This window comes from Paramormyrops kingsleyae, chromosome 13, assembly GCF_048594095.1.
Source record: "Paramormyrops kingsleyae isolate MSU_618 chromosome 13, PKINGS_0.4, whole genome shotgun sequence".
Taxonomy (NCBI): Eukaryota; Metazoa; Chordata; class Actinopteri; order Osteoglossiformes; family Mormyridae; genus Paramormyrops; species Paramormyrops kingsleyae.
In genome coordinates, this window is record NC_132809.1 from 16,139,101 (window position 1) to 16,157,499 (window position 18,399).

General features: G+C 52.3%; 1 protein-coding gene across 5 annotated transcripts in view; it reads right to left on the reverse strand.

Annotated features, from left to right (window-relative positions):
* LOC111846760 (ADAMTS-like protein 3) overlaps positions 1–18,399 on the reverse strand; it is a 70,154-nt gene that overhangs the window by 33,570 nt on the left and 18,185 nt on the right. For all 5 annotated transcript variants that reach the window (XM_023817307.2, XM_023817306.2, XM_023817305.2 and 2 more), the window contains exons 4-5: positions 1,947–2,071; positions 170–215 (exon numbers count right to left, since the gene is read on the reverse strand). In XM_023817307.2, coding sequence (XP_023673075.2) covers positions 170–215; positions 1,947–2,071 — 171 coding nt within the window. The remainder of the gene's footprint in view (positions 1–169; positions 216–1,946; positions 2,072–18,399) is intronic.

Here is an 18,399-nt window from a genome sequence, read left to right on the forward strand (position 1 = left end):
TGCGGTGCAGCTCCCCACCACGCCAGCGCCGAGCCCTCCTGTCCCAGTGAGCGATTCTCACGAAGGTTTACACCGAGGGTCTGTTACAGTCATAACACCGAGCCAAACATTGACTCCATATCGTGGTATCGCCATGCACTGCCCCTCCGTATCAGCAGACAGTACTCACCGTGTTGCTGCAGGTTCTGTATCTGATATTGCGACCTTCACAGCTCCTGCAAGACAGACCACACACACACACAGTTAACCTTCACTGGGCAGTCAGTCACTGGGACCATTGTGCAGTTTTTCCCTCCCAGAACACAAACAGACATGTGACTCTCGAACCCTGGCTGTTATTTCTCCTGCATTGATACCGCAGGCCTGCACCCAGTGAGATTTCGTCCAGTTGACACTTGGCCACAGTTCCGCCTTTATCAGAAAGGGGGCGGGGCTGCGTGCCTCGTTCTCTGTGCCGCTCCAGGCCGTGGCTGGTCAGATCAAAACTAACGTCGCTGCAGTCTTTGGAGGGCCAAGCTGAATGCCAAAACACAAAAGTACGCCAGCTCACCATATCGATTTGAGAATGGCATCGAACTCCCAGCTGTACCAGCCCTCTGACAGTGAAGTACATTCCATAGAAAGGCAGGCAATTAACCTCCCAGCCAGAGGGTGGCGCTTATCTGTCCCAAATGGTTATATTCACGCTCCCCGGGAGAGAGACAAAAGCCAGGAGCAGGGAAGGAAGGGGCTTCAGTGCTGAAAGCTGGCACCGTGCCCCTCCCACAGACCCTCCCTTGTGCTGTAATGCCAGGCAAACCCAAGGTCATCCTCCATTTCCCTCCTGCCCTTGCATACTCTTCCTCTCTGCTGCCCCCTAGAGGCACAGTTGTGTGGGTGTCAGTGATGAGCCAAAATGGGGCCAACGTGACCCCAGGCTCTGTGGGTGGCAGCTTAAGTCTGGCTCTTAAACCTCAAAGCTTCTCTACTCAAAAGCAAAAGGACTTTCAATGAGCCATGATGATATTTCATATTTTGCTCGTATCATGGGACAGAGAGAGATCCTTTTCAGGGCAGGCAGAACACATCTATCTCCTGACCCAAATCCACTGCATGCGCTGGGCCCAGGAACCACCCATCATCATACTCGTATTGCAGAAGCAGATTTATATTGCAGAGCCACGGATGAGAAAATTGCCTTCAGCGCAAAACAAACCAAGAATTCCGTCAACCATTGATATTTAACCAACAGCAATTTCCAAAAAATCTGCACTCTGCAAAAAATGCAAAGCAGCTGTATACAGCTTTTTCCTCGGAGGATTCCGGCACTCGTACTCAACCTCAGCTTCCTGGGGGGAAGATTATTTACTGCCGTTTATAAAATTCTCACCAGCCTGGAAGGCTTTTAGGGAATGTTCCTCCATCCCTCATCATCCGAGGAGTGACAGCCAGTCCATCAGTTTCCATGAGTTCAGTTAATGGCCTGTTACTTGTGAATGAATCATGCACTTGTGGCTCAGTGAATCCCATCCAATGGGAGACCTCCTGACAGTGAGACATAGCTGAGGACATCCAATAGCGTCGCTCATTACAGCAGACTTCAGCTGATAACTCCATCAAGAGACCTTCCCTGTATACGTAAACCAGCCGCACCACATCACACACAGACCATAACAGAAGAATATGAGCAAATATCTTAAATCTTCTGGGATGTATTAGGAAAGTAAAACAAGCTTTTTTACTCTAAGTTGACCCCCTATTTCAGCAGGGTGAATGCACTCCCTATACTGTATGTACCTTTAATGGGAAACAGGCTGCACTCTCAGTGCGCCTATTACGTACTTCCCACTCAGCTGTGCTCTAAGGATATTTAGACTTGCATCTGGTACTGTAGAACAGGGGGACAGGGCAGATCCACAAAAGTGCATCAGGAGCCGTCAGGTCCACTGACGATGAGACTCACTGACCCGCTAAGACACCGGCGCAGGGAGTAGGAGGCTCCGCCCCCACAGGAGCGTGAGCAGTCGCTCCAGGTGCCCCAGGCGTCCCAGCCCACCTCCCGGTCCTCATCCGAGCGCGTCGTCCTGGATGCCTGGAGAGAGACACACAGAGAGAGGGCTAAGGCAGAGCCGGTGTGAAGATGGAGTCAAAGCCATCACAGAAAGGGCTGAGTCAAAGCCAATGCAGAGAGAGAGAAGACTCAGAGCCAGCGTGGAGAGGGAGAGTAAGCCAGTAGAGAGTAAGAGGACTGAGTCAGAGCCGATGCGGAGAGGAAGAGGATTGAGGCAGCACAGACAGGGAGTCAAAGCTGGCACGAAGAGGGAGTCACAGGCAAGGCTCCACCTAACAACCAGCCACCCCGTAGAGATGGGGGGGTAAAGCTGGAGGCAGGGCATAGGGATGGGGCATAAACCCGGAGGCAGGGAGTAGGGATGGGGCGTATAGCCCGAGGCAGGGCGTAGGGTTAGGGCGTAAAGTTGGAGGCAGGGCGTGGAGATGGGGCATAAAGGCATAAAGCCGGAGGCAGTGTAGGGATGGGGCGTATAGCTGGAGGCAGCGTAGGGATGGGGCGTATAGCTGGAGGCAGCGTAGGGATGGGGCGTATAGCTGGAGGCAGCGTAGGGATGGGGCGTATAGCTGGAGGCAGCGTAGGGATGGGGCGTATAGCTGGAGACAGCGTAGGGATGGGGCATACAGCTCGAGGCAGCGTAGGGATGGGGCGTACAGCTGGAGGCAGCGTAGGGATGGGGCGTATAGCTGGAGGCAGCGTAGGGATGGGGCGTATAGCTGGAGACAGCGTAGGGATGGGGCGTATAGCTGGAGACAGCGTAGGGATGGGACGTATAGCTGGAGGCAGCGTAGGGATGGGGCGTATAGCTGGAGACAGCGTAGGGATGGGGCGTATAGCTGGAGACAGCGTAGGGATGGGGCGTACAGCTGGAGGCAGGGCGGCCCCAGCAGGACAGGGCAAAGTCACGCACAGAGCTGGGGCTCAATCTGAACCCAAAACCCAATGACACATCCCACGGAGCCACCCGGATGGGAGTAAATCATTATATCATCATCGTGTTCATCTAACGAGGCTAAAGCTCTGCTCTACCTGCAGGAGCAGCACAGCACCATGTCTTTACAGCGACAGCAAGAGTCACACAGCAGCTCAAATGCCAGCCAGACTACAAGTCCTCGCTCCCAACTCCAGACTACAGAATACCATGTGTTAAGCTAAATTTAAAGTTGCAGGAAGAGCCTGCAAAGTTAATTACGAATTAAAGAAAGCTCAGAGATGGGATCGCAGTTCGGAAAGCAGATATGCAGTTTTATTCGGGAGCAGAGGCAGGCAGCCTAGTGGGAGGTATTATTCAGGACCCCGGGGCCGCTGGGCAACAGCATTAGTGGCGTGGGCTGCGAATTCATTAAGCTGTGGTTCAGCATGAACTGCTCGGGACAGGACAAGCATCTAATCCCCCACCACCAACCCCCCATGAGGTTCTGCTGGAAGACAGGGGCCCAAAAAAAAGCCTGGGAGACTAGTGGGGGCAGGGTGGGGTGGATTTTCAGCACGCTCACGGTTTTATGCGCAAGGATGGATGTTACAGTTCAGGCTGAACCTGGCAGCCCGGCTGCCCCCCACGGGTGAGGAGACGCACGCACACGGGAAACACGCGGGGAGGGGGGCCTTAAGATGGCTATCTGGGTAATAAGGGCTGAAGGAGACAAAACACACTTAATGCATGTTAAAGAAAATATTGATGCTGAGGCGAAATTGTGTTTAGCAGATTGTATGACAGATGAAAGGTTGAATAAACATTATTATGGGCAGAAAGCAGCGTGGGGGGGGGGGGGGAGGGCGGTTTCAGCTAGTCGCTGGGTTTGGAGCACGGGAGCGCCCGACGACTGGTCAAGGGATCTGGGTGGGGGGGGTGGGTGGTGTCTGGCGCCCGTCCCTAGCAGGAGGCCCACGGGGTGGGGAATGAGCCGCCCGGCCTGTGGCGGCCTATGGGAACCAGTGGGGGGGCTGGTTCAGTGTGTCTGTCTGCCCAGCTGCCTGGCCTGTCCCACAGTGCTCCCTTAGGGCCCCGCCACCAGGACATGGGGCCGATTCCCCCAAAAGAGCCATTTGCCACCACTGAGCCCATCAGCGCCTCCTACAGGGCGAGTGAAACATAGTTACATTGGTTGGCATCTGAGAGCACAGCCTGCCACAGCTGTAAATCGGATCCATCATGCAAACCCCCGCCCCGCCCCCCCTCCCCGCCCCGCCCCCCCTCCCGGCAAGGCCCAGCAAGCTCCCAGCGAGACGCCCTTCCCAGGCATGTGTGTGGGGGCATGCATGTAGAGCCAACACTGCACCCTGCTGGAAGTTCCCATGGAGACCGCAGAAATATCACGGAAGCGGCACGGGCAAGTGTCCCTGTAGGACCACCTGCGTCTGCGCCTCACGGCTGCCTCCAGCTGAGAAGATGAATGCAGATGCATATGACGACAACATCTCCCCAATCAGACCTGACTACAAAAATGCTGCGCTCCAGCCACGCCAAGCTACTGCAGGACACCTAGACCAAGGTAACGCTGATACCTTGATGGGCCGGCCAGCTCCTGGTCGTGCATTCAGGCAGACACCTCCCCCCCGGGGGCCGAACCCTGGGGAATGAGCAGACCTTGATGGCACAGTGTCCCACCTCCAGGAAGCCCTTTGCAAATAGAGAATTTCCGCATGAACACGCCTGGAGATGGGAAGCCTGGGCAGTGAGACACACTGGTGCCGTTTCTATAGCGACGACGATGACCATTTACCGGCCACAGTTTAAATATTTGATAACTGCATCTACATGATTTAATTGCGACGCAGCCGGGCCACAGTTTGACGTGAACATGAAACTACTGCAGCAACAGACAGGGAGATACCAGGAAGGGGGGCGTAGGTGTGTCTCTGGGCTGCAGATGTGTGTGTGTATGTGTGTGGGGGGGGGGGGTGTGTGACTTGCCAGTGAACAAGAAAGCATTTATTTCGCAATACCGAAGAAGTCCAAGTGTTACGCCCAGGGGAGCAACTGATGGATACAACAGGCAGGAGTGTCAGCCAAAACGGCGCAGTCCAGAACATCACCAGCATCACGGCTGCGTGGTGAAGCAGATGAATAACACTCTGCCCTCCGGGCCTTGGGAAGCGACCCGGTCACCCGTGCGCGTCCACATGGGCCTGGCCCTGCGGCGGCTCCTTGCAGGCTGAGATGAGCGGTTCTGTAAGTCACTGCTGTGTAAATCAGTGGCTCGGGAGGTTAGGAAACCGTGCTTGTGAGCAGAAGGTTGCTGGATCAAATCCCAGGGTTAGCAGAGTGACGTCACCATTGGGCCCCTGAGCGAGGCCCCGGTCACTATTGGGTCCTTAAATAACTACCTCTTTGTCAGGGACGTGCTTCTGCTGTGTCTGAACCAAGAGGCTCAGAAGGAGCTTCTACCGTCAGGCTACTTGCCACTATATAATCGACGGTCGTAATTAAACTTCCCTACTTTATTGGAGCTAAGCTGCAGATACCTGATCTTTCTGTTATTACCAGCATGACTTTACTGTTTCTTATTTATTACATTTTTTATTAACACTGTAACTTCGTCTTACTGCTTTCACTCTTCTTACGGCGAAGTCGACCACCTCGCATTCCACTGCCGGTTACAGTTGGGCTGCATACCTTGCATGTGACAAATAAAACCCCCGAATCCTTGAATCTTAACCCCCCAGTTGCTCCAGAGACTGTCTGACTCAGTCGCATTATGCTTAGGATAAAAGCGTCTGCTAGATAAATTAAATGTAAATCAGCGTGGAGAGCCGGCTCGGCTCTGAAGGAGAAGTCCGACGTCCAAAACCCCAGCGGGTCCCCCTAAGTAACCGGCGACAGGCGGGAGAGTCTGGCCAGCGAAGGCAACCAGCAAACCATGTGATGTATTGACGATCACGCCCGGGTCAGTTAATCACGTACATAAGTGGGAGAAATATTTACCCCACCAAGCTGCACTTAGAAAAAAAGAAACTTCATTCCACATACATACCAGAAAAGCAAACTTTCTTACAGGGGCGGCAAAACAGGACGTGACGGCAGGCAACTTTTACAAGCAAACTGATAAATCTGTCAGCCAGCAGCGATTGGCAGGACCACCGCAGTCAGGCAGGCTGAGGCCTGTGTACAGCGTGGAAGACTTAAAACAACGAGACACTAAAATAGAGAAAACCAGGCAAAAAAAAGAAGAAATGATACACAACCGGCGTGTTCCGTCGGCAGTTTGTGCCTTCGGGCTCGTCTGTCCCTCACCGGAGAGCTAGCAGACGTCACTGTGGGAATGTGGGAGACCAAGAGAGACCCACAGAGGCAGGCCCACAGTGCCAGACAAACACAGGAGCAAGAGTCCCACTAGGGCAGCAGTTCTCAACACATCTGACCTCAGGACCACACTTTGTCTTTGGTCATTAGGTCATGACCGAAATCTTAAAAATTTTTAGTGAAATATATTTCACCAAAAAACGAGGCAGTAACAGCAAAGAGACTCTCAGAGAAAGACGACAGACAAAACAAGAGGGGTCAAAAAAAAACGACCTCAGAAAAAAAAAAAATCCAGACATCATGACCCACTTAAAATGGTCCCACTTTGGGTCCTGACCCACCGGTTGAGAAACGATGCATTAAAGAGCACTAACCCAGTGCCGTGCCAGGCTACATCAGTCCCGGGGCAGGACACACATCCTGGGTGAGTAAACAGGGGCATAGACCAGACTGCAGCATCCATCACACCAGTTTTACAACCTACCCACCAGCAGGACTGTTATGTAAACATGCGCAGGGCATAATTCTGGTCAGCGGAGACAGTTACCCGGTTAGGCCACATGGTGAGGGGGCTTAGAACTGTGGGACCGGCCCTCTTTTACTGCTCTGTGGGGGGAGGGTGAGACAATACCGACTGCATAGAGCTGGTGCCTGAAATCATACCGCTTCTCCATCCATCCATCATATAACCACTCATCTGGGCCACGGCCACGGTGGAGCCTGGAACCTATGTGAGGCAGCACAGGGCGAACAGTAGGGGGCGCTAGACAAGATGCCAGTCCATCAAGGAACAAATTCAAATTCAAACTTTATTTGTCACATACACAGTCATATGCAATACGATATGCAGTGAAATGCTTGGACGACTGCCCGTGACCTTAAAGTAAGAGACGAGTAATAAGAGATAGAATAATAATTAAAAAAAGAGATTGGTAATAGGAAATAAATATGAAAAAGAAAATAGAAAGTAAATTTGACTAAGACAGAATAAAATATCTGTACAAATACAAAATATACAATATAAGAAAAATATAAAAAATCTTTGTGTGGGAATGAAGTGAATATAAATAGAACATAGAAATGTCTGGGGGGTGTGCAAATATACCTGAAACAGTGCAAGAAGCATATGTGTGGATGTGCAAAATGGATCAGTACTGTGTGGTGAACTGATGTAAAGACCGTATCGTCTGCGGGAAGAAGCTCCTCCTCAGTCTTTCTGTATTGGGCTTCAGGGAGCGGAATCGCTTTCCACACCTCAACAGAGAGAACAGTCCATTGCTGGGGTGGCTGAGGTCCTTCACGATCTTCCTGGCCCTGGTCCAGCACCGCTTGCTGTAGATTGAGTGTAGCTCAGGGAGCTCGGTGCGGAAGATGCACTGATCGCACCACCCTCTGTAGAGCTTGTCTGTCCTGCATGGTGCTGTTTCCGAACCAGGTCGTAATGTTTCCAGTCAGGATGCTCTCTGTGGTGCAGGAGTAGAAATTCCTGAGCACTCTGGAGGGCAGTCTGAAGTCTCTCAAGCGTCTGAGGTGGAAGAGACGCTGCCGGGCCTTTTTCACCACGGTGCTGATGTGACAGGACCATGACAGGTCCTGCGTGATGTGGACACCGAGGTATCTGAAGCTGTCCACTCTCTCCACTGGGCTCTTATTGATGACGGTGGTCTGGTAGTTCCTCTCCTGCTTGGTACTAAAGTCCACTATCAATTCCTTTGTCTTGCTGACGTTTAGAAGGAGATTGTTCCTCTGGCACCATTTCTCCAGATTTCTAATCTCCTCCCGATAGGCTGTCTCATCGGTGTCAGTGATCAGGCCCACCACGACAGTGTCAGTGATCAGGCCCACCACGACGGTGTCGTCAGCAAACTTGATGATGGTGGTGGAGTTGGTAGAGGCTACGCAGTCGTGCGTGTACAATGAGTACAGCAGGGGGCTCAGAACACAACCCTGGGGGGCTCCAGTGCTGAGAGTGAGGGGGGCTGAGACAGGTCCGCCCATCTTTACTGCCTGTGGTCTGCCAGTTAGGAAGTTGGAGATCCACTGACACATAGATGAGCTGAGTCCCAGGTGCTCCAATTTGGTGGTGAGTGTGGAGGGAATTATGGTATGGTGGCGCAATGGCGCAATTGGCGCCACTTTATTGAGGTACACACACCTCAATAATGTGTATAAGAGTGTTTTTCTGCTTTCTTGTACTGATGACGATGAACTGGCTGTATCTCAGCGATGGCCGTGTATTGGTCACGGACAAAATGCCGGTTGGGTGTGGTGTCGGTCATCAGCGGCATCTGTCAGTTTTTCTTGGCCCTTATTGAGGTACAGACACTTTATTGAGGTACACCTAGCCAGTACTGGGCTAGACCCTTTGGGGCAGATAAGAGTGCTTCAATAAATCTCTCCACACCGCTGCTGAGCTGAGCTGTTATTTTTACACTTGCTGCCTTCCTGTTGGCTTTGAGAAGCTTGACCTCTTCTGGCCGCTCTAGTCTCTTTGCCCACATTACTGCTGCTGACTGGATGTTTTTTCGTTCGTCACGCCGCTCTCTGTGAACACCGACAGACGCTGCAGTGTGTGAAAATCCTGGTATCGGCCGTTTCTTGTGATGCTGGAAACACCACAACTGGCACCAATAATCACTATAAATCACTGCATGTTCAAAATCGGTAACTGCGTATGTTTTGGCTGTGGAAGGTAACTGGAAGCACACAGCGGAAAGCGCGACAACGTGGACAGAACAAGCAAACATTGTGTATAAGAGTGTTTTTCTGCTTTCTTGTACTGATGACGATGAACTGGCTGTATCTCAGCGATGGCCGTGTATTGGTCACGGACAAAATGCCGGTTGGGTGTGGTGTCGGTCATCAGCGGCATCTGTCAGTTTTTCTTGGCCCTTATGTTCGGGCTTCTTGCTCAGAATTCACCGCGGGCGGAGTAGCAAAGGTCGCTGAGGACGCATGCATCAGGCAGCCAGAGAGAGGCGCTGTGCAGGGCAGTGGGAACCAGTGGATCAGAGAAAGAAAGACAGGTCGGCGCCCTTTATAAAATTCACCCCGCTGACAAATTCGCCAAGCTGTCCGCCCTGAACGAGCTGCGGGTGAAATTAAACTTCCTAAATGGCGGTAAGCGCCTCGTACCAAATATTATGATTTTTCTCTGACGGCGAAGCTCTGACGAGACAAACCTAACCTACTAGCTTATTGAACGCTGTTCTTGGAGCATGGATAGCGAGTATATATATTTTTTTCGTTAAAAGCGCCAAACAGAATCTGGCCTTAGAACCTTCCTCTCCGTCCAGCACTCTGCTGGAGCTGAGCCTGACAGGAAACAGAATCTCCATGTGGGGAAGACTGTCCCCCTCTCGAGGATGGGAGGGGACCATTACCTCCGTGGGGGGAGAAGGGGGAGGGGGCAGGTGAAGTAGACAACAAAACGAGGGAAACAAAACCACCAGAACTAACCAAGGAAGTGCCGTCAGCCGGACAGGAAAGCGGCACGGGCCTGCTGTACCACTCACTGGGACCATCAAGCTTTCCAGGTCCAGAGATACAAAAAAAATGTAACGCTAATGAATACGAATGGAAAACCAGAGCAGGTGAGAGAGTGGTGACACAAAGCCACACAGCCATCTCCTCAGATGGGTGGTGGCCACAGCCCACGGGTTTGAACAGAGCACTTAGGACAGCTTGATGACTCTGCGGGTCGCGGTGCAGCCCTACGCCCTCAGAGCTGGGGGTCCGTTCCAGCAGCTGGCTCTCTCTCAATGTCCCGCTTTCTCTTGAACTTGCATAGGTCTCCCCTGAGTACTCTGGTTTCCTCCCACAGACCAAAGGCTTTCACTGGAGCCTCTCACTGCCCTCACTGTGCAGTGTGCCCCCCCTCTCGAGAACTGACATCCCTGGCACCCCCTGCTGCCAAGGATACACTCCAGGCTCACAGAGACCTCGTACTGATCACACAGTGTTATGAATATGAGCTTAAATGGATTTTATTATTCATCAAACGGCACATTTTGAATGCATGGATGTCTCTTGGATGACACAAGTCTAAAAGAAACGTTCCTTACTGTAGTCAATCACACTCAAGAAAGATGGATGATTCCTATGTTCTTATATCCAAGCACAAGAAGATTCCAACTGTGAAGAACGGACAGGCAGGTCACCAGAGTGATGTCACCATTGAGCGAGGCCCTTAACCTCATCCACTTCAGGGATTGGCTGACCCTGCTTTCTCTATTGTATGCTACTTTGGATAAAAGCATCTATTCAATTAATAAAATGTAAATCGCAATTACAGTCCGAATCATTCCCAGCTCTGTTATAGACTTTGATGTGCACAAAGCTTCCTTGTTGTAAAGTTTCCAGGACACTTTCTGCAAAGTCAGGGTTGCGACCCATCCTGTCCTGGGGCGCGACCCCGGGAGGGGAACAGCCCAAACGCGGCCTGGGGGGCTGGATCAAACGGCCGAACGTACATCCTGAGCGGGGCTTCTGGAGCCCGGCCGTGGGGCTGTGGGTTCCACTGCTTTCCCACCACTGGGCACTGGTTATCTACAGACACCCAGTAGTTCCTGTGATTACCCAGGCACCCTCTGGGGCAGGGGGAGGGGCAGCATGGGGGAGTGACCTCACGACCTCATGCTGGCAGATGACCTTCACAAGTCCACCCCAGAGCACTCATGCGCTACGAGGAATCCCACCAGGAAAGGATGCCGTCTGGTCACTCTGGCCTTCTGCTGCCCCCCCAACATCAGGATTCATATGTCAGTTTTCAGGCAGCGGACTCATCAAAGGGATGCTCTTCTGTGTTCCAGTCGGAGCAAGAATCAGCAGAATCAGTCCATCGAAATCCACACTGCCTGTCCAGTCGGAATCAGCAGAATAATGTCATATAAATGAACAGCAGAGGAGTTGGGCGATTCATAAAAGCACCTCAGGAATCCAAGCACCGAAATCCCGGCCATCCGTGCCCGGCGGAGCCTGGGAGAGCTTATCAAAAGCACAGGAAATCGGGGAGAAGAGCAGCTAGGAAGTGGATAGCAGGGCCTCTCGCCGGGATCCCAGCCCGAAATAGACCCATATGAACCTTAAGCAAACAAGGTAGCTGGGCCCCAAGTCAGGGGGGCAGCGTTTCCATCAGAAGAGGGCCCTGATCATTGGGAGGGAGGCCCTCCCCCACGGGACCGCGGGCCTCAAAGAGCACGTTCTCTATCACTGCAGCACCTGCTGCCCAGCACACGGGGGTCACCGGCAGCGATCCCTGTTCTCGGCCCCATCGCCAATCTATCCCCGCGGCGAGCGCTTTATTTGCTTTCTGTACCTAAGCAACGGGGACGATCACCGGACGCCATGACAGCTGTGTGCCTGGCTGCCTTACAAGGACAGACAGCCATGCCAGCGACTTCACCTCGGCGGACGGGGCTGCAAGTTGCTGGGCTCCGAACTTTCCCCCATGAACTAAGACCAGCTACACTTTTCCTCCACTGCTTACCAATGTAGAACATTCTCCCTCTTCTGTTCTGGTGCTGGGCTGCGCTGATTACAAAAAGTGTGTCCGCCATCGATCGGGGCTCAACCAAAACATTCAGCCCCCTTCATGAGAACATGGCACCTTGAGACGGGGGGGCTCAGAGTCTCCTGCAGAAACTGTGTGCGTCCCACAAACAAAATGCAAAGGAATTACAGATCACTGGGGAAGTTCCAGGAACTGAAAGGAAGATTACTGGTCCCTTGAACAATCAAATGCACATGTGAAGCCTTCAGATAGCCATGGAAGACGTCCAGCGTGTCGCATACCGCTGTGGATTTTAAAATCTCTCAGTGCCTGATCCCGAAGACAGCTGCCTGTTCATTACGTGGGTCACTGTGTCAAGGACGCCGTCTCGTACAAATCACCATGATCTTGTGCGCCTGTTATTGTGATTGTAAGACGTAATCAGAAGTTTAGAGTTTGTATCTGAGAGGGAAGCCGGTTAAAATGACCTACCGATGATACATAAGGTGACGTCTATCCAGCTCGTCCGTGGGTGGGAACTTGACTCCCAACTGACTGTCACATTCCCTGGTTTTATATCTCCAGCGGACCCCCCCCCCCCAGCATGGTCAGACCTAAAGGAAGTGTATCTGTTTCCAGCGTATCTTCCCCATCGCTTCCAAAACTACCTTCCTGTTTGCCCTGGTTTCCTTCCTGTCAGCCCAGGTCCGCTCCCCCGCTTACCCTATGCCGCCATTTTTTCCTCGAGTGGTGCCAGTGTTCCCCATCCCCCCTCATTCCCCTCCCTGCTCATTCCTCACCCCATTCATCCCATCAAGAGCTATGCTTCCACGCTTCTGCCCAAAGTAAAAAGAACAATCAGCATGACCTGAGTGAAAGGACAGACTGGAATTTTGACTATACCGTAAATCAGGCTGATCAAACAGAGTCTGCGAGGGAATATCACCATTCTGCCTCCACCTGGATGACTGCTGCCCTGGGATCTCCCAAGTCACATGACCAACATGAATCAACCAATCACAGTGTGTTAAATTAGTTAGGAGTCACATGGTACAAAGAGGGAGACACTGATGTCGTTAATGTGGGGGTTTCAATTTGAGCCACTTACAAAAACAATATAAACCAAAATGACAGAAAATAAATGACATGTGAGACAAAGTCAAGGATTAAGAAAATATATAATCCAAGGTAAGACGTTTTGAGCAATTCTTGCTAGTGTCAGAACGAGATCCCTGGCTGCATTAAAACTGCCAAAGCAGTGAGCATGCTGTGGAGATAACATATCTAAATATAGAGGGAATGCCACTCTGACAGCTCAAAGCCAACATCAGAGGCTCTATTCTCAGTCAGCTCACAGGAGCGCTGTGCTGAGGGGCACTTTCCAAAGGTCACCCACAAACCCATGGGACTCCAAGTCAGTGTCAAATGGCTCTTTGGCTTTTAGCGGGTGTGTCAGCACTGTTTACAGCCCGGCGTTGAAGGGTGTTTACACGCCATAACCAATACAGCAAGACACGCAAGTCGAGCTGCCCTCTGATTCCTCTCCATCATCGCCACCTCAGATGGTGTCTCTGGTAAAACCCAGGAAGTGACACGGCCATCAGATACCCGGAACACAGGTCATGGACCCAGCGGTCCTCTGTAAAGGGGGCATCTTAGGAGAACGTCAGGTGGGAACACGTCACCAGAGATAAGCCCTGCCGGCCGAGTCTGGTGGCCATAGGGAACGGCTCCAGCTTCGCATGGGGTCGTGCAAACTGGTCTGCAAAAAAAGCGCCGTGTTGACCATCGCAAGCAGCATTATAAAAGCAACACCTGACCGACTAAACAGAAAACAGTGCTGAAATCCATCTTAAAACCATCGGCTTCTGACATTCTCATCACGGTGGGAGGAGGCAAAGCGTACATTTCCAGAAAGCAGGAACCGTAAATTTCCAGCGTTCCATCCTGCAGCCTCATCTTCTTCCCAAACCAAGCAGTGGAACAATAAAATTCCCACTGTCAGGTTCACAGGTGATAAAATCTCACTGAAAAGGATGCCGGTTACACAGCCGGATCCCCATGGCTACCGCGGGAAGCGAAGGACCATGGTGGGATGAACAGTGGACCAGCCCCTACACCCCCCCCCCCCCCCCCCTCGAACCCAGAGCCGCTCCCACGAGCTCATCACGGGACCTGCCAATGGCACAATTCATCAAGTTCAAAAAAGGTTCCAACAGCTTCCAGTCACCAGTGCGATGACATCATTCTTAGGGAACAAACACGGGCCGGCCAAACCCACGCTGCTGCCAGGGTTGTTGGAGACTCTGGCCGGCCTGCCAGCTGCTGAGATGCGTCTCCAGGGAACGTCTTCGGAAGGCCATGGGACATTTTGCAGAATTCCCTATGATTTCACCGATCTCCTGCTCCGCCTCCCGATTCCACCCCAGCTGCCAGGGCCATAAACGACACCAACATGCAACATTCGCCGCCTGAATTCATTGTTCATTTCTTAGGAAAGCGACTGTGCATTTCGTATTCCTGAAGATCAGCTCATGTACGTCCCAGGAAGTCTGCCTTATTGGCCACTTTCCAGGTTCGGAAAGATAAGGATATGAACAAAAACACACAAGGGGGACCCTGGTATCTTATGTCCATGATCTCTTCGAATTTCTATTTCACTTGGATCACAAACAGTGACTGCTAAGCATACAGTGTCCTGAGATGATCCCAGAGCCATTTCCTGACCTGCGATGGAGGTAAAGCCAGGGGTGACAGCCGTTCATACTGGCTTCACCTTAGCCGCTACAATAACTGGGCATCATTCTCTCTCAAAGACCTCGAATGGTTTCTTCAAGTCTGACCATCTCAAAGGCACAGCACCCCCCCACCTCGGTAAATTCCGAGAGGATCGTCCACATATTAGCAGAACAGAGCAGACTCCGGATGAGCAAATCGGCCTCTAGCGTCACGCTCCCCCTTCTTCAGAACAGGTGGATCGCTAACAGAATTTGACCAATGGGCTCTCAGAAACGACAGCAAAAGAGGCGGAAGGTGAGGGAGGGGGGAAAGAGAGGGAGCGAATATAAATGGAACCTGAAAGAATGATCTGTTCCAGGTAAACAGCATTCCATCACAGCTGAGGAGCTCTGCTTCATGGGGGGGGGCAAACATGATGAGAGGAGCCCACTGACATCTCGAATACCTCTCTGGGATTTGGCTCGCCGTGGCTTCGGAAGAAACACCCCCTGAGTCAACACAGCCTTTCGGGAACACTTCAGACATCGCTCCAGGGTGGCAAGGATGGTCAAAATTACACTAAATTGTATTTTTTCAAATATTCCTATAATAATTAGTTGAGCGGTAGTAGCAGCTGCAGAAGGAATAACCACCCCTAAAAAAATAATACCTAAAAAGGTTATTTAGTCATTAATAACTGTATAATTAGGGTAATTAGAGGAGGGAATTACACTTGTCTGGAGTTCTTCATCCTGCACACTGTGTTCCAAAAAGCGGAGTTAGAGAGTGACTGGATTATGTTTAACAGAGCCAGCGGAACATAGTATGTGAAGTGTGATTAGGGGAACCTCAGCGGGAGGAAGCTGTCAGACACCCAGGCAGTGGGGGGGGGGGGGGGGGAAGGGGGTGCTTTCCCCCCAACTGCGTGTGAAAGCGTTGCTGGCACGGTCCCCCGCTCCTGAGCTTGCGGTGCATCCAAACTATTCGGGTGTAATGTGCCGTGCGGCCTTGCGGTGTGCAGGGGATCGCATGCTCGACACAGTCGCTGCTGTGGACACGAGGGCGGTGAAAGAAAGCGACGGGTGGCACATTTCATTCGCACGCCCGGCCACTGGCCTCGCACGGTTATCGTGCCTTGTCCGACTGGAGATAACATTCGAACGCAAGATTGCGAGCTGCAATTCGTCCCGTAAAAGATTCTAGGTGTTCATGTTGGATGGAGGGCTTAGGCTTCACTGTGGGAGGGGCCTGTGGGATGATCGGCTCAGGCGTGACCACAGCACACCCCCGGCACGAATCCAGCCCCTAATAACCTCTCGACAGCAAGTCCTCGGTGACCCCGCAGGCTGCCGGCAGAACTGCGGGAGGCTCGATGAAACAAGGCAGCAGATTTGATCAAAAGTGGCCGAAAAATGAAAACATCTGAGCTGCTTGAGTGCAACCCCCCCCCTCCCGTCCCGTCCCCCCTCCCGGGGCAAGGCCTGCATTATCAATCAGATGGAGCCACATTTTCTCAGCTCGGCATTGAGTAAAGCTTGAGTAAAGCTTTGGTACAGCCGCTCTGCTGGCGGGTGGGGGGTCTCGGGGAGGGGTGTGGAGGCACTGGTGCCCCGCTCCGTAAACCACTGGAGCCCCCCAAATCCGGCGGTGGTTTTGTTTGCACTGGATTCACAGGCGATGCATGAATAACAAATTAGAGCCGGGGGTTGTTTTTCTATTTTTTTTAACGGTGCTATCCAAACTAATTATGATGGAACGACAGAGACCGTACGCACAGCCAGTCAGTCGGGGAAACAGAGGCCCAGGAACACGTGTCTGGTACACCCTGCGTGTGTGTGTGTGTCTGTGTGTGTGTGTGTGATACCCTGCTTTCTGTGTGCCTTTCAGAAAAAATCCCCACGATTGTTACACATTCCCACAAAACAAATACCACTGACATAAAATACGGTTAAAGCACAAATGCTTATTGATCATTTTTGTTCGTTAGAGTTTTGTTCAGTTGGGATTAATCGTGATGAACCGTGTTTGTCCACACGCAGAGCCTGCCGCACACATGCATGTTGACCGGCCAAGCGAACTCTCCACTGCACATCAAAATGATATTTCATAGGAAACGGATCATGCTCGGGGTCCCGTGATCAGCCAATCATGAGCCTCGTCGCCAATTCCACCAACTCCCAGATTACCTTACGTGCTTTCGCCACAGCCCTGTAACCATGGTGACCTGCGAGCGAGGCCGGGACTGCCGACCCAGATGGCGAGTTCAGTGGAGGTGCGACTCCCCAAAGCAACCAGATGCGCTGGAACCAGCACCTGTGCTGCACTGGTTGCCATTTTCCCATTAATCCCTCTCCCCCCCCACCCCCTCCAATCAGCAAATCTGCTCCATGTTTCACATCATTACAGAAAATAAGGCTAGCGGCCAGGGATGGACCTGCGGGGGCTCCATTCGACATGGGGCCCCTGTCCTCCACCCCGCGCACCTCAAATCAGCAAAATGAGCTTCATCCTACAGGCCATGCTGTCTCACCCCCACTGTACAAAGCGCAGCATACACTCTCCATTACTGGGTTATCTTTGGTAAGCAAATGGGCACCATCAGGAAACAGCCTGGCCGAAAGGATACTCTCTACCAGCTGGTGTTATTCCCCCCACTGTCCATTCTCGATACGGGACTGCAGGGAGCCACCTGAATGTAAAGCCTTGTCCCCCTGGGTGAGTCCTGTCCATCAGCGCTGTGGGCTCAGCGACAAAACGAGTCACTTTTCTTGAAATCCAGCCCTGAACAGAGAGATGGAGGAATCCTCCGCAGTACCTGCATGGCGACGGCTGTAGGCGGCACTTTGATGTAAGCGAGCAGCTCTCCACGGAGCCACACGCTGCACAGGCTAATCCCGGCCTCCCGCCTTCCTGTCCCAGCAGGCGAGGTGACCTTATAGAAGAGCCAGCTTCCTGTCACATGTGTCACTTGGACAGACGGAAAGACAGGGCGGAAAAAAAATAACAAAAAGCACAGCGCCGTCACATGACACCTGGCACTGAGCCATGTCACTGAAAAAAGAAAAACACTGCAGGAAAAAACCGAAACGTCAATGAATCTTCAGAGTTTCAAGTCATCCTCTGGTCTCAGGCAGCGCACCGGCTGGTCGGCTGACTCACCACAGCTCCTCGGTGGGAGAAATTAAATTAGTATCGATATCAGACACGCATGGAAGGGTGCTTCGACATCCACTGCGTCCCGAGCGGAAACGTGCAGGGCCTGTCCAGTGGGAATAAGGAACGCAAACATGGAGAGCGCAATTCCAGGCTTTCTCAGAAAAACGGGACAGGATAAATATTTCCATAGTGCTGTTTGTGGTCTTTGAATTGAATAGTAGTTGGGCTTTAACTATAAAAGGCAACGGCTATGAGCCATTCACAAATATGAATGTTTACACAGTGTCAATAGCACAGCTGGAAATAGGCGCTGTATCCCGTCCGACGTTTCAGAGTCACATATCTCAGTCTGCCCTCGTATTTTCAGAGCCTTGTGCAAAGGCTGCTTCCAGCCAAACAACACACATGAAGCCACGATGCAGCCACCCCTCGCCTTCCAGATGACGGTCATCCCTCCAGGGGCTCTGCGGGCCCTCAGGGAAGGTGCCGGCTGCTCAGCCCAGCACTCAGCCACCATGTCCTCCCTCTGAGTCTCAGACAGCACTCAGCCACCATGTCCTCCCTCTGAGTCTCAGACAGCACTCAGCCACCATGCCCTCCCTCTGAGTCTCAGCCCAGCACTCAGCCACCATGTCCTCCCTCTGAGTCTCAGACAGCACTCAGCCACCATGTCCTCCCTCTGAGTCTCAGCCCAGCACTCAGCCACCATGTCCTCCCTCTGAGTCTCAGACAGCACTCAGC